Consider the following 14,617-nt stretch of genomic DNA (forward strand, 5'->3'; position numbering starts at 1 on the left):
CTTTTGTCAGCAAATGTCAGCAGCAATAACAAGTGTAGTATAGTTTGATCAAGATCATTGTGATTCATGATTTTTTACTATATAAATGAAAATTGAAATGATATGAAATAATCAAAAATATCAGTTACAAGAATGGTAATCATGTATAACTAATGTGATTAATTATATATTAAAACGGTTATGGCATATTAACTAGCATTCATGGTTTCAGAATATGTTTGAAACTATGAGTGTATATATTTTGCATTCTCTAGCTACTAGTTTTGATTGGTCAATGTGCAAAAGTTCTGAGATTTGGATGAAATATGAGAAGTGCAATGTAAGCAATTATTCAAATTATAGAAGAAACAGTAACAATAACTCTAGAGGAAATAAATAAATAAAATACTGTTTTTGATATAAAACAATAATATATCAAATTAAATTTCTAAAAATATTTATGATACAAGATAATGAAAAAAAGTTGATTGATATTTAGAGACGTAACTATAGAAACATGTATGATAAGATATGATATTTATTTCCTCTATTGTCTCTTTTCCAAATATGAAAATTTATAGTATGAAAATATGAAATTTATAATATGAAAACATGAAAATATGAAATTTATTATAGTATGAAAATATGAAAATAAAAGACATTAATATTCATCTTTTTATCGATAAATGTTTTTAAATGGTAAAATTTTGAAATGATTTTTTTAATTGTGATCTGATTTGAGACATAACAACTTTTGTAATATAACTGCAATTTTATATCGTAATAAATAAACTTTTATGTGTTTAAACTAATTTAGGACCTATTTTCCAAAATAAATAAATAAAACAATTAGTTCAGAGATTCACTTATAAACTAGTTTAGAAACCTATTTATATATATGGTAATATGTTGACTAAAAATAAACCACAGGTTAAGGACTTATTACTAATTATTTCAGTGTAAAATACAACTCAATTGGAAGATGTGCAGAGACGTATGTAGGTACACTGGTTCGAACCTAAGACATCCTATTTGTTCATTTTTAAAGGGTGAATTCCAACCATTAGATTACTTAACCAAAAAATAAATATTTAAAATGAGTAGGATTTTGGTGATGACTATCATAGAAAAGATTCTGACGCAATGACAAAGTCTTCCATACGTAAAAGGGGGTGTTTTATCTATAAGGTTACACTCCAAAGCTCAAGTCGCAAAGTGAGAGAAGTGGAACTTGCAAGTGAGTGAATGAATCTTACTTTGCCGTGAAACAGAGTCACACATATATAGGAACGACGGTTAGAACCGTCCCCGGAAGATACAACCCGGGACATGTAATGTCGTTAGATGTACATCAACAGTTAAAATGAAGGCGATGTCCTACATCATTTGGGGCTTCAGTAGAGCATCCACGTGTTCATTGATTTAATGTACGCTTATGTTTGGATTAGGCCTTCATATTGCGCCAATCACATTAGGCTATTGGCCAGCCCGAAACTGTTGTCTCCTAAGTCCTTGATGTTGTAGGTGAAGTGAGGATGGTTGATGTGACAAAATTTAGACCGACCTCTGGAAGTTCTATTGCAGGAGTGTAAATTTGTTCAAAGAGAGCCACCTTAGAAAGGGAAGTTTCTTTGAGAAAATTAGCTCGAAACTCTTGCATAATAGGTTGTTTATTGAGCCATGCATGTAGATTCTTTGAAGCTTGAAGGTAGAGCACTTAGGCATGCTTTGTTCTTTAGTTTTATGGTTTAAGGAGGATACGTAAGTTAAATTTTGTATTTTCTTATTCTGCAAATAGCTGCATGATTTGGGGTGAACGATTTGTTATCTGCTTTCATTGAGAGATGGCACTCAAATACTTCTTCAATTCATCTTTCGTTTGATGAGGTGTCTATCACACTTGATGATGAGTCATCCCTCCTACATATTTTAATTAGGGGAAGATATTTAAACTACTCTAGACTCATTAGATCGGACGTACTAGATATGATAGTGCAATACTTGGGAGTTGACTCTGGTGATGCCTAACAAAAGATGGACGACACCAGAGGATGTCATGCCAAGTTTGGATTTTTGGAGAAGTCGTACACATACCACCTGGATGTGGCAGTTGAGGCTGATGGTTATGATGCACATGTAGTATATCATAGATAGGGATGTTCGAATTAACCAGTTATGTGGATCATCCATATCCATATTCAAGTCCGGTTATTAAAACCGGTTAATTATTAGTATGATTTTAACCAAATACATATTTTAGACATGTCATTAATATGGTTTTTAACCAAAACCATATTTTGGACATCCATATTTAAAATAAATACCAAATTCATCGTTTTTTTTTTTAAATCACAAAAAATATCTTAAATTAAATTATTTTAATAAATTTTACAAAAAATATTTTTGCTTTTAATTTTTTTAATGAAAATAAAAACTTTTTTAAATTTTTTTTCTTGAAATAAAGGTTTCTGATTTCTTAAGGGTGCCTCTTCACTATTAAGTATGGAAAGAACAATCTCTTAATATGGATAACGAAAAATCCATGCATGATATTTTTGTGGATAAATTATAAGTGTCCGTCCACATATCAAAAAATGAGTTTTTATTATTGGCAAAATACTTTTTTTGATCCTTTACCTTTATCTCTAGGTCCATTTTGGTTCCTCTTTTTGTTTGCTCTGTTTGTCAAAATCAAAATAGAAGACCACTTGACATACATCTGGCGCTGATGTGCCATATGCTTATTATCAAGTTCACCAAAATTCCAAGAAAAATTCCGAAATTTTGCATTCACCAAAAACCTTGTCACATTGGTTACAGGGCACAATACTTTCACACTTGTCCACTTTGCTTTTTTTTTATATAATTTACACATTACATATAATTGTTATCTTAATTATTTATAAAAAGAAGAAATTTCATCTTCCATTTATTATGATATTCACCAACATGGATCCAATTCTGTTCCTAACCAAAATCAAAATTTATGAAAACATTAAAAAATTAAACAAAATTTTTCTATTTTTCTCATTGCATAAAAATGAAATAGGAAAGATCAAAAATAGTACTTTTATGTTTACTAGTTTCCATTAATTCTTATGGAAAGGCCAAAGATTTATCAGATGCTCAACCATGCTTATTGTGAAGTAGCTAGAAAACTCTGTAGGTGTTGTTGGTGGAAAGTCTTCTACAGGCATGGAAAACGGGTGAATCATATTCTACAAGCATGGTTCAAATGGCCAAATATATTTCACTAATAACTACATGGATTAAAGAAACAAAAAAGTAAGGCAGTTGTTTAGAGTATACCCACTAAAAAGAGCCCTAGGTTGTGCTCTGTAGAAGTTTGGCTCTGACGAGCATTCTGAAACATGCAAATGGTAAAAAGTTAGAGATGGCATTGGTGAAAACAGTGTGTTGAACTTTATTAGAAAAAGAAAAGAATAATTTTACAATCTATTTTTGTTGATATGCAAGTGGCTCATATGTAGAACAAGGAAGCCTTATTAAGAAGACAGAGTAAATAACCACATTTAAGAATTGCTCACCAGTAACACCGTTATCAACATGGTAAGGAGAGCATATGAACCGATTCCACCAGAATAAACTTGCAGCCACTAAGCCAATGCTTCCTGCAAATTCCATGGTTCAACCATGAATAAGAATACAACATGTTCAATCCAACACCGAATCCTTAAGACATATATTGATTATTTTCCATTTCTATTTCTTTAGGAAAATAGGGAAGAAAAGAAATTTCTCATAGTGCAGGTACAGGTTTATATTTTTGGAACTTGTTTAAAAATGTTTGTATTTTTGGAACTTCCTCTTACAAGGTTCTAATTGGAATTTTACCTTCATTAGTATTATGGCTAATTTAAGTACATGCTTATTCACCATTTTGTGAAGACTATTCTCATCGCCAATTACGATAAAGAAGCGGCCTTTCTTGCAAAAATAAGCAGGATTCAAAAATAACAAGTATAACAAGAAGCAGTTGTAATAATATAACAAGTATAAGAAACTCAGGATTTAAAAATAATGGTTTTTGCATACCAAAATGTGAAAAATGCTCACACAATAAAACATCAAACATTTAGCATGCACTCAATGAAGCTTAACACGATTGCTTGAATTACAAAACTGAAACTGATAGAACAAATATATTTTGAAGTATATTTGGTAAGCATCTTTAGCGAGTTAGTATTGTGTTATTCTTACAATTACTTATCGTTCCCATTGGAACCAATTGATCACACTCACCTAGAGGGATGATAATGTTGGGCGTTTTCCAATTCTGAGGAGTTGTATTTGATGCAACTTGGAATTTACAAGTGTAAATATATCTGATTTGCAAATTAATTCAACAGTGGTAAAGTGGCCCAATGTTGCTACATATTGTCATGCAAGTAAAATGTACTTGGTTTGATTTAAGGATAAGGCAAAAAAATTGGATTTTTGCTTGGATGTTTGATGACCATGGTGATGGATATATGCCACGTCATATGTCACCCGTATGAACATATGTCACGTCAGATAACACACATTCAAAAATTAACGCCGTTTGTGAAAATTAAACGGAAATGACTTAAATGACGTTGTTTGAAGACACAAGAGATTACATTGTCCTCTTTTAAAATTGAGGGACCAAATTAGACCTAGAGATAAAGTTGTTGGAGTAAGCCCTAGAGGCCAATACTTTTGGTACTTGTATCGAATTATTTATTAATAATAAAAGACATTTCTTTATTATGTTTGTTTTTCCAAAATAATAAAGTCTGTTTAATAAAATGTTAAGTGTGACTTAATCTTGAGATTCCATTAAACATAAGGACATTATTCTTAAAGTACCCATAGTCGAGCTTTATTGTGAAGCGGGATAACATTAAAGCATCAAGACTATTATGAAGATAGACTGATGATCACATCTCACGGATCATGGATAAGGAGTTATCAAGTCTTGACATAGGTATAAATATTAGGAGTAATATTTATACTGGATTGATCCGCTATGAGAATACTACATAGAATGTTATGCAAAGTGTCATAAGTTATTCTCATGGTGATAAGTGATTTATACCACCCTTCGACCTAAAACCACTATGGACCTTAGATGTAGACTCAAATGCTTTATTGCTAATCAAACGTTGTCCGTAACTGGATGACCATAAAGACAATTGATGGATACTTCACAAAGCATGCTGAGGGACATAGTGACCTAGATGGAATTTTCCCATCCTAGATAATAGGATAAATATCTAAGGGCCCAATATTGAATTGGACAAAGGTGACACGGTCTATGTCTTGTGTTCAATATAGACATAAGGGCAGAAGGGTAATTGTACACACAAACATTATCACGGAAAGGTTTTTGTCAGAACACATGACATTCTCGTGACTTGGATAGCAGTGATGTGTTGCTAGATATCGCTCACTGTTTATTATGTTAAATGTGTGATTTAATATAATTGTCAACGTCGCGAAAACCTACAGGGTCACACACATAAGGACGGTTGATGAGAGACAGAGTAAATAAAGAACACTGTAAGGTACGGTGTACTTAAGTGAATTTGGAATGTGGTAAGGTACCACGTGTTTAAGTGATATACAACTTAATTGGGTTTTTAGCTTGCAGCCTTAATTGGGCTTTTAGCTTGTAGTCCACATAAGTGGTTCTATAAATAGAACCCTTATGCTGAAGCATTTCATTTGATAAAAATTCGGTTTGAGAAACCCTGGACGTATTTTCTTCTCTCTCACTTAAAGCCTTCATTCGGATCAGCTAGCACTGAGACTGAAGGGATATGTTCGTGTGGACTGAGTAGAGGCGTTGTTCTTCATCAACACTCGTGATCGCTCCTTTGATTCGGCATCAAAGGTTTCGATCGCCACAAGAGGTAACGGTTTTTATCACTGATCATGTCCATTCATAAGGATCACTAAAGAAAAATTTTAATTTCCGCTGTGTTTTGTGATGCAATTTTCCTTCAAAAGTTAATGGATGAAAAAAAGATATTTTGTCTTTATTTCTATATAGTAGATATTTCTTTAAAAAAAATTATGTGTTCAACCCATAACTAATAAGTAATGTATATGAGTTCAATTATTACCCTTAATAGTCAACTTATTCTTAAACTCCCAGCAAAAACACTTTGAAGGGACGAAATTGAAAAACAACATTATCATCTTAAATTTAGTATGCAGTGAAAATAGGTTAGTCAAGTTAGTTTTTAAAAAGTACTTTCTCAATTCTTACTTATAAGCAAATTTTAACTTTTTTAATTCATTGAATAATTGATTTATTTTGACTATATATAGGTTAAATACATCAATTATTCAATGTATCTAAAAAGTTAAAATTTGCTTATAAATAAGAATGGATGGAGTAGTTAACAGTGAGTAGGAGCGCCGCTATCGATTGAGGGCGGTGAAGAAGCTTTTCGCGGTAATAAGACAGTTGGTAGTGCAAAACATGGTTGTGACTGCTCTTAAAGGTGTCGCTAAGCACGGCCTGGAGCAGATTATGTTACTCTCATATTTTTTATTTGAAAAGTCTAAGTTATTCTATAAAATCAAAAAAAATTATGGATAATTTAAACTTTTTGCTTTATTTATTTTTTTTGACAAATTATTTTAACCTAGTCTCCCTCTTTCATCCGGATTATGTTTGGATTAATAGATTAGAACAAAATAGAATGGAGTGGAGAACAAAAATTGAGTGACATTGTATCATTTATATGAGTTTGTTTCATAATTTGATGGAATATAATTGGATAGATTTATTCTTATTCTATTTTGCTACATCCGTTTTTTTCAAATCTAAAAAATAGAATTTAATTATATATGTACCACTTTATTTCATTTCATCACATTCTACCATTCCAAATATTCTAGTGTGCTTTTATTCTATCTTCAAACATGTTTTTCATCTTCCTTGGAACTTTATCATCCATCTACTATCATCTTTCTTTTCTTTTTTCTTTAATTCATTTCTTTATCCCTCGTTTTTTCTCTTTTCTTTCCATCTTTTACTCATTCACTTTTCCCTCGTTTCTTTTCCTTCGTTCTTTCCCTTTGTTTTTTCTCTCTTGTCTTTTTTCCATCCTTTTCTCGTTTACTTTTCCCTCATTTCTTTTCCTTCTTTCTTTCCGCTGTTTTTCCTCATTTTCCTCCTTTTCTTTTTTATTCTGTCTTGTCTCTGCTTGTTAATTCAAGTAAATTTTGTACAAAAAATTATTAGAAAGCAAAAGTATCTGGTACTGAATACTCTTGTGTTTGCAGGTAGCAAAGAGTCTAGAGATATATTGTTAAAAAAAAAGTAGAGATAATGAGATAGATAAAATGGAAATCTAAACATCTAAATATATTACTTTGGTTCTTCCTTTTTTTTCATTTTGAATAGAATAAAAGATTTTTATTTATAGTTACACATTACATGTTATGGCACAAGTAAATCCAGAAAACCCTGACACTTAAAAAATAATGTACACTGATGGAAACTCTCAACTTTGATATCTGAAGCCAATCCAAGCAGGGTCTATACACACTCTATGAAACACTTGTTGACACAGTCCTCTAGACTAAGCTTTTAACACAATCCTCCCCGAGTCGCCATAGTCAATATTACTGTAGTTTTAGAGTTCCATAAAATGGCCAGAGTGCAAAATCTGCAGAACAAATATCTCAATGGCTTCAACACAATCTGCACAGGAGATGATCATCTTAAAAGGAAACTCCACCACTCCCAAATCTGAATTGTCTCTGCCTCTGAAACGCGTATAATCTATCTAGGCCCTTCTGTGACGGTGAGACGGGCTTGTTATATTTCGAGAACCAATGCTTGCAGTTCTTAAAAGTCTCCGGAATTCTGGTAAGCTGATCTTGCCATCCTTGTCAATGTCGGCTTCCTCAAGCAAAGGATCAATGGAGCCTCTCATACCAGTATGCTAAAAAGCCGAAAAAGAAAGTGTTATTAGTTTGTAGAAAATATGCATTTGAAGTTGTAAACATTACTTTACAAAATTGTAGTGGTTAGACAATTTGGTTTTTGATATTAAGAAAAATCAAAAGTTGGTGAAATTGAAATTTCTATTTTGTTTGACACCTACAATAGCAGAGCCTGAACTGGCGATTCACTCACTTTTAAACATAAACAAATAACAAAGCTAATGCGGGGTAGATTTTCTAGCTATTCTAAAACACTCCTCACCTCAAAATAACACAAAGATTGATAAAGAATGCAAAAAAAATAGTATGTACAAAACAGAAGAACCACTTTTAATCATAGGGAGAGAAATTATCTTAAAAATTATTAAGGAAGATGGAGAAAGACCAACCAAAATTGTTAAGGGAGTTTCAGAAACACCAACCATTCTCAGTTCCTCTGGAGTAATATAGCCATCCTTATCTAAGTCAAATTTCTCAAAAGCAGCCTGTGACCGTTGCTGCCACTTATCAGAGTCATGTTCCTCCAATTGATGCACGTGTAATGTAGCTGCTACAAACTCGGTGAAATCTACTAGTCCATCTGTGTTGCTATCTATCTGCCAGCACACAAGAAATTGAGTTAGTCTTTTTACAGGGAAAAGCAAAACATGTGCAGATGATAAAATCTATATGTTAATAAAAGATGAGAAAATAGTATCAGGAAACACAGAAACTTTCTATCTTTGAAATTTTAAACATGGAATAAAGGATGATAAGTGGCCAACAAATATGGATGGTGCCTGCAAAGGATCTTAGATACTAACCGCTTGCAGTATCTCTAATACCCGGGATTCTTTCAACTTCCATGGAAGATCTTTAGCAAGAGCCTGCAAAATCTTCACTTTAGACCAAAGCAGTAGGGAATAGTACTCTACATTAAGGGGGGTAAATTAACCCCCAACAGAAAAGTGGCGTGTTTTGATTTATGGGTTACCTGTCTCATCTCTTCCAGACTAATAGCGCCATTTTTGTCCACGTCTATTGCATCAAACTGATCTTTTAGATCTGAAAACTCACCTTCATTAAGTGTGCTGGCCAATGCCTGCAAGATAACCAAGTAACCAGAAAATCAACATCAAATAAATTAAGCAATTTCTAGCCTGCAAAGACTTGAATTAATGAACCTTCTTACCCTCAATGCAAATTGTTTCAATCGACTATACTTTACAAACTGTCGCATGTTATTTAGGACAGATATATCAATCGGAATCTCGGATGCCTCTCCTCCTTCTCTAACCCATGGATGTGCTGTAAATATCAGAATTCATCAATACAACTTAACATTAGGGTATAGCTTTGTTTAAAATGTTTTAAAAGGTAAAGGAAAAATTTATACAATTTATGATTGTGTTTAAGTCTCAGTTCTCTATTAAAATGAAAAGAAGGAAACACCATTTAGAATGATTGCCAAGTCTGAATGAATCAAAATTTTATTAGAAAAAACAACTGCATTAATTATGCAAACCAAATGTGGCTGAATAATTACAGAAAGAATTCAGCTAAATATAAGGGCGTTTAAGCCCCGTTTTAATTTTGAAAATGACTACCAAAGTACTCTTCATCACATTTTAGATAACTGGGTTTTCAATTTTAAATAATTGTTTTGACTGTTGCATACTAACGGAAAAATTTATGTGCAGTTAATTTTGCCAAGTTATTTTTTGTCCTATGTTTTTCTCCTTTCTTTGCATTATCCCTTGAATAATTCATAAAGAATATAAGCAAACATTCATTGAAAACAAAATAAAAAAGAGTAATCATACATCATTAAAAAGGTTGCAGAGTTTTTAAAAAGAGTTAATGCAAAAATTTTAAAACGGTTGCATACAACTGGAACTATAAAAAATCTAAATTGGGGGCAATTTTGCAATAATCATAGCCTCAATATTTGATATCGATCAAACAAAATACTTCCAATTTTAGGGATAAATAGTTCAGCAATTAAACTCAGTGTTTGAAATGAAATAGTTTTTCAAGTGCTATAAATTCATTGCTTAAACTCTTTCGTCTTTTTGAAAAAAAAGGTAGGACTCTATTTATGTAATATTAGCAGTGTTTAGTTTAGGTCGTCATTAAGCATTATTGAACACCCTAAGTTTGAAGCAATGACAAATGTAATTATTTTAAGGAAAGGAAACTGGATAACGTTATAAACAGCCTTCTCATTATAAGAAGTTGGAAACATACATAGAGCCTGAGCAGCAGTTAATCTTGCCCGAGGATCTTTTACCAACAATTTCTTCACAAAATCTTTTGCAGCAGTACTTATGGTTGGCCATGGTTTCCGCCGGAAATCAGGCTTATTCCGTAAGACCTGCATATGATGTGATCATATATTAAATATAAGAAAAACATTAATTAATGTTCTTTAAGGGAAAGGTCAAAGAATTACTCATGTCGTTAAAGATAATATATAGAAAATTCAACATAAAAAACAGGAAATTCAGAATGTAATAAGAATTCAGTTACCTCCTTGAAGATACCATCCTCGGTCTTATCCCAAAATGGCCGTCTCCCACAAAGCAATATGTATGTAATCACACCAATACTCCATACATCCGATTCTGGGCCTGACTTCCGTTTTAACACTTCTGGTGCGACGTAGTAAGCACTTCCAACAATATCTGGAAACCTCTTTCCTGAAGATTTTATTTCAAAGAGATTTAACAAGAAGTCTCAAATAAAGATTGCAAGAACATGTCTAATACATAGGGGCGTGAAAATGAAACAAATCAATCAAATGATTGACATAAATAGTTTTCCTCACCAGGTTTTATGAAATCCGACAAACCAAAATCAGTAGCCTTTAAAGCTGAATCTTCTCTGTTTGATTTGAAAAGAAAATTCTGCAAACAAAGAGGAAAACAAAATGAATTTAATATCTAGTAGCATAACTTCACATAGCTTAAATATGCCAGTGGACTTGACCATACCTCTGGCTTCATGTCGCGATGTACTAAACCATGTAAATGACATTGAGCTGCAACCTTCAGCATCTGCCTTACAACCACTGCAGCATCTTTTTCAGTATAACGGCTGTCCTTCCTGCAAGAGAAGAGGTAGAAAAACTAAGTTCAGGGTAAGAGAAAAAACATATTGCTAAACACCGAAAATTAGCAAAAGAATAATATTTTGTAGTCGTCGGTGATCCTGGTTCCGAAATTTTGTGAAATTGTAGACATTCTGAAGAGCCAACTAGACAGTAAAGGAAAAAATAAATCACATCCAAGATCAAACTGAACTTACTTGCCCAATATCCGGTCAAGTAGTTCTCCTCCCTCGCATAACCTAATCAAATAAATTGTCAAACAGTTAACTTTAGTAGACGTATAAAGGAACAAAACGACAGATATAGAAAAGACAGCACAGCGCAAATGATTTGAGGAATCAGCCGTCAAAAGATATATCAAGAATTTATTGCAGTCTAATAATGCTTGGAATCATATAAGACAACGAAACCGTACAAAAATAAGAAAAAAATAGAAGGGGGGAAATTAACTTACTCCATAACTATGTACACATACGAATCATCCTCAAAAGCATTAAAGAACTGAACCACGTTTTCATGGCCTGTAAGTTCTTTCAATATCTTGACCTCTCTCTTTACATCTTCAACAGCAATAGGGAGAATCATCTGCCACAAAAATCAAACCATTTATTCATGTGTAAACGAAGCAGAGCAAAAACAATCATAACTTACTAAAAAGGGCTCCGAGTAAAAAAAGAAACTTAAAACTCAGATTACACATTCATTTAAAATCCATTGCATGTATTACAAAACTAACAAGATCCAAAATAACTCAGTCAATCTTTTACTTGAAGTCACATTATTCTCTCTCGCATTAAACACTCTCATAACCATCCTTAGAGGATACCACAATCAAAGGGCGGGAGAAACTGGTCTACGTAACCACATCACAGCTATAATTGCATCCGCGTCAACCACATTTATCATTCATATCTCCCACAATGTCAAACATCGCAACGCGCCGCAATTTAAAAAGCCATAATACAACAACCAAATGGCTTGATATACAAGTTACATAACCAGTCAAGCTTGTTATACCCAGTTACCAAATAACTTCAAACTTGAACACCAAAAAGTTGAACAAGTCTAGGTCAACATCAATCAAAAAACATAGATGCAGTGTGAATCCAAATCAACAGCCATTGCAAAAAAAGAAACCTTAACAATTAAGCAAACAATTGAAAATAAAACTCATCTTTATCCTTATCATACAGTCCTAATAATCCAAACAGATAACAGAAAAACTGAACAATCCCCATCCCAAAAAACAACAAATTGTACCTCCAGAAACCAAATCTCATAAACTCTTCCTAAATCCCAACCCATTGACCAACAAAACAAAATCACAAAATCACAAAATCAAAAAGCATGAACAACAACAATACCTTTGCTTTTTCAAGTCTCTTAACAGCAACACGATCTCCACTAGATTTATCAATTCCAACATAAGTATACCCAAACTGTCCATGTCCCAACAATTTCCCAAGCGAAAACCTCTTATCAAAATCCTTCTCATAACCAAAATCCGTCCGCTTCCCACACGGTATCCGCGACCCAACTTTATCCTTCGGCTTCGTTTGTTGACTCGGATTACCTTTCCTCTGTCCATCATCCGGCCCTCTCCGCCGCTGACCAGCGCTCTGCACCAGATGCTTCTGTACCGTCACCGCTCCCGCCTTCGTCGATGTCCCGGTACCGGTCTCCGTGGAAGCCGTCGAATTCCGTTTACGGTTATCATTATTCGTTGTGTTTCCGTTAGAGCCGCTAACGACTTTCGTGGAAGAGAAACATACACCCATGGTGTTTGATAAATGGCGACGCTGACGCTGATGATGTTGATGCTGATGCTGATTCTGATGATGCTGATGATGAATGATCAAAAGCAATGGAAAAAATTGGATATATGAGAAAGTTTATGATTCATTGAGAGAAATGAAAGCGTGTGTGAGGTGGAGATGATTAAGAGAGAGAAAGAAGAGAGAGAGAAAGAGAGGAAGGAATGGGGCAGGGACGACGAAGAAGGGAAGAAGAAGGAGAAGGTGAAGATGGTCAAAAGAGACTTTTGATTTTGAAAGATGAATCAAGAGAGAGAAAAAAACATGATTAACAAAATAATTAATATAATCACGAAATAACTATAACAGAATTAAAACAATTGAGTTGTAATAATTGTGGATTTGTGTGTATTGATTATATATTTTATCTTCAAACTTAGTTGTCATATTCTTACATTCATTAGTTTTTTTTACTTATTTTGAGAAATATGAAATGTTACTAACAACTCTTATTTTCTGGTTTGATTTTTTTTGTTAAGAGATTATTTTTAATGAAAATTAGTTGTTTGAAATTTGAGATTAAGTTGAAGATTATGGTTTTATTTTTCTTTCCTTTTTAAGTATAGTAACAATAATGAAGTTTGAGATTTAGATGTATTTTCCTAGTATGGTTTACTATGTAATTTAGAACAAATAAATTTTTGTTAGAGTTACTCTAATTTGAGATGGATGAAGTAATATATAATTATTATTTTTTGTATTTTGTTTGTAAATTAAATAAGATTATTTTGGATATTCATTACATTAAATGAAGAGCTTTAATGTAGTGCACTGTCAGTGTAATTTTTTTTACACGGTCAGGGCATCACAATCCTTAAAAATAAATACTTTATATTTACTTTTAAAAAGAAATCAAATTTTTATAAAATTTAACGGTTTAGATATCACTGACAGTGTAAATCTGTTTTACACTGTCGGTGCATTTTTATTAAATCTTTAAAGGAATGATGAATAAATAAATAAATAGTCAATTTGCGTTTAATTTTTTCCATAAAGAAACACTGAGGGGTAGGGTTGTACCTAAAATGTTGCAGATTAGACAAAATTAGTATATAGAGATTGAATATTAATGTAAAATTGGGAGTGTCTCTATTATTTTTTGGGTTTTTTTTAGGTGAATAATATTATCTTTTTTGAGAATCTACTACAAAAGAATGTAAAGATAAACTAAATAAACGAAAAAGAAAGCAAAATAAGAAGAAAAACATTAAATTATTATTGAGAGAGAGATATGGAGAAAATTATGACTATCATGATCATAATATTAGTGCAAGTAGTCGGCACAAAAGTAATGAGTTCGATTTTTTATCACATTTTGTCACACAAAAGAATAAGAGAATTTTGTCTCTTCCTCCTTTTGTAGTGTGCAAGCAACTGCAAGCATAAGAATGGATCAAGTGTATTCTTAAACTACTTTGTGACTTATAATATTAAATATGGCTTCGTACTTTGTGACTTATTAGTGGATCTACACGCATTAAATTTTTCAATAGTTAATGGGTGAAATAAGTGGAGTCGATGAAGATCTTGGTCTTAATTGTGTTTTATTCCATAGCTTAGTTTAGGAGTGGACAGGCCTGCTCATCTGAACTAAATCGATCAAATTATTTGAATTTTTTTGTGTTTCGAGTGGATATAGATAGGTTTCGAATTAAAATAAATTGAAACATGATTTATTTTAGGTTCAATAGGGCGTTATATCTTTTCTCATATCGTCAAAATGTGAAACTCAATCTAAAAAAATCAAACAGAATAATTTATCACCCAAAAAAACCCGTCACCCGATTAA

The 14,617-nt window shown here is 32.5% G+C and overlaps 1 protein-coding gene across 2 annotated transcripts; it reads right to left on the bottom strand.

Annotated features, from left to right (window-relative positions):
* Positions 1-7,321: 7,321 nt before the first annotated feature.
* LOC131652028 (calcium-dependent protein kinase 28-like) lies at positions 7,322-13,087 on the bottom strand. Of its 2 annotated transcripts, none has more exons than XM_058921793.1 (12): positions 12,379-13,087; positions 11,469-11,599; positions 11,212-11,253; positions 10,899-11,010; positions 10,733-10,811; positions 10,435-10,604; positions 10,153-10,279; positions 9,098-9,213; positions 8,900-9,007; positions 8,730-8,792; positions 8,316-8,522; positions 7,322-7,925 (listed from the first exon to the last, which is right to left on the bottom strand). In XM_058921793.1, the coding sequence occupies exons 1-12, from the start codon at positions 12,790-12,792 to the stop codon at positions 7,767-7,769; spliced, it is 1,728 nt and encodes a 575-aa protein (XP_058777776.1). In that variant the 5' UTR covers positions 12,793-13,087; the 3' UTR covers positions 7,322-7,766. The 2 variants fall into 2 exon arrangements, with proteins under 2 accessions (XP_058777776.1, XP_058777777.1); XM_058921794.1 differs by having other exon boundaries at positions 8,349-8,522; positions 12,379-13,085.
* Positions 13,088-14,617: the final 1,530 nt, after the last annotated feature.

This window comes from Vicia villosa, linkage group LG2 (assembly GCF_029867415.1).
Source record: "Vicia villosa cultivar HV-30 ecotype Madison, WI linkage group LG2, Vvil1.0, whole genome shotgun sequence".
Lineage (NCBI taxonomy): Eukaryota > Viridiplantae > Streptophyta > Magnoliopsida > Fabales > Fabaceae > Vicia > Vicia villosa.

Coding starts and splice junctions, on each gene's coding strand:
- LOC131652028 (XM_058921793.1), bottom strand. CDS start 12,792: ATGGGTGTATGTTTCTCTTCCACGAAAGTCGTTAGCGGCTCTAACGGA. Junction 10,812..10,898: donor ATCGCGACATGAAGCCAGAG/GTATGGTCAAGT, acceptor CTTTGTTTGCAG/AATTTTCTTTTCAAATCAAA. Junction 10,280..10,434: donor AGGATGGTATCTTCAAGGAG/GTAACTGAATTC, acceptor CATCATATGCAG/GTCTTACGGAATAAGCCTGA.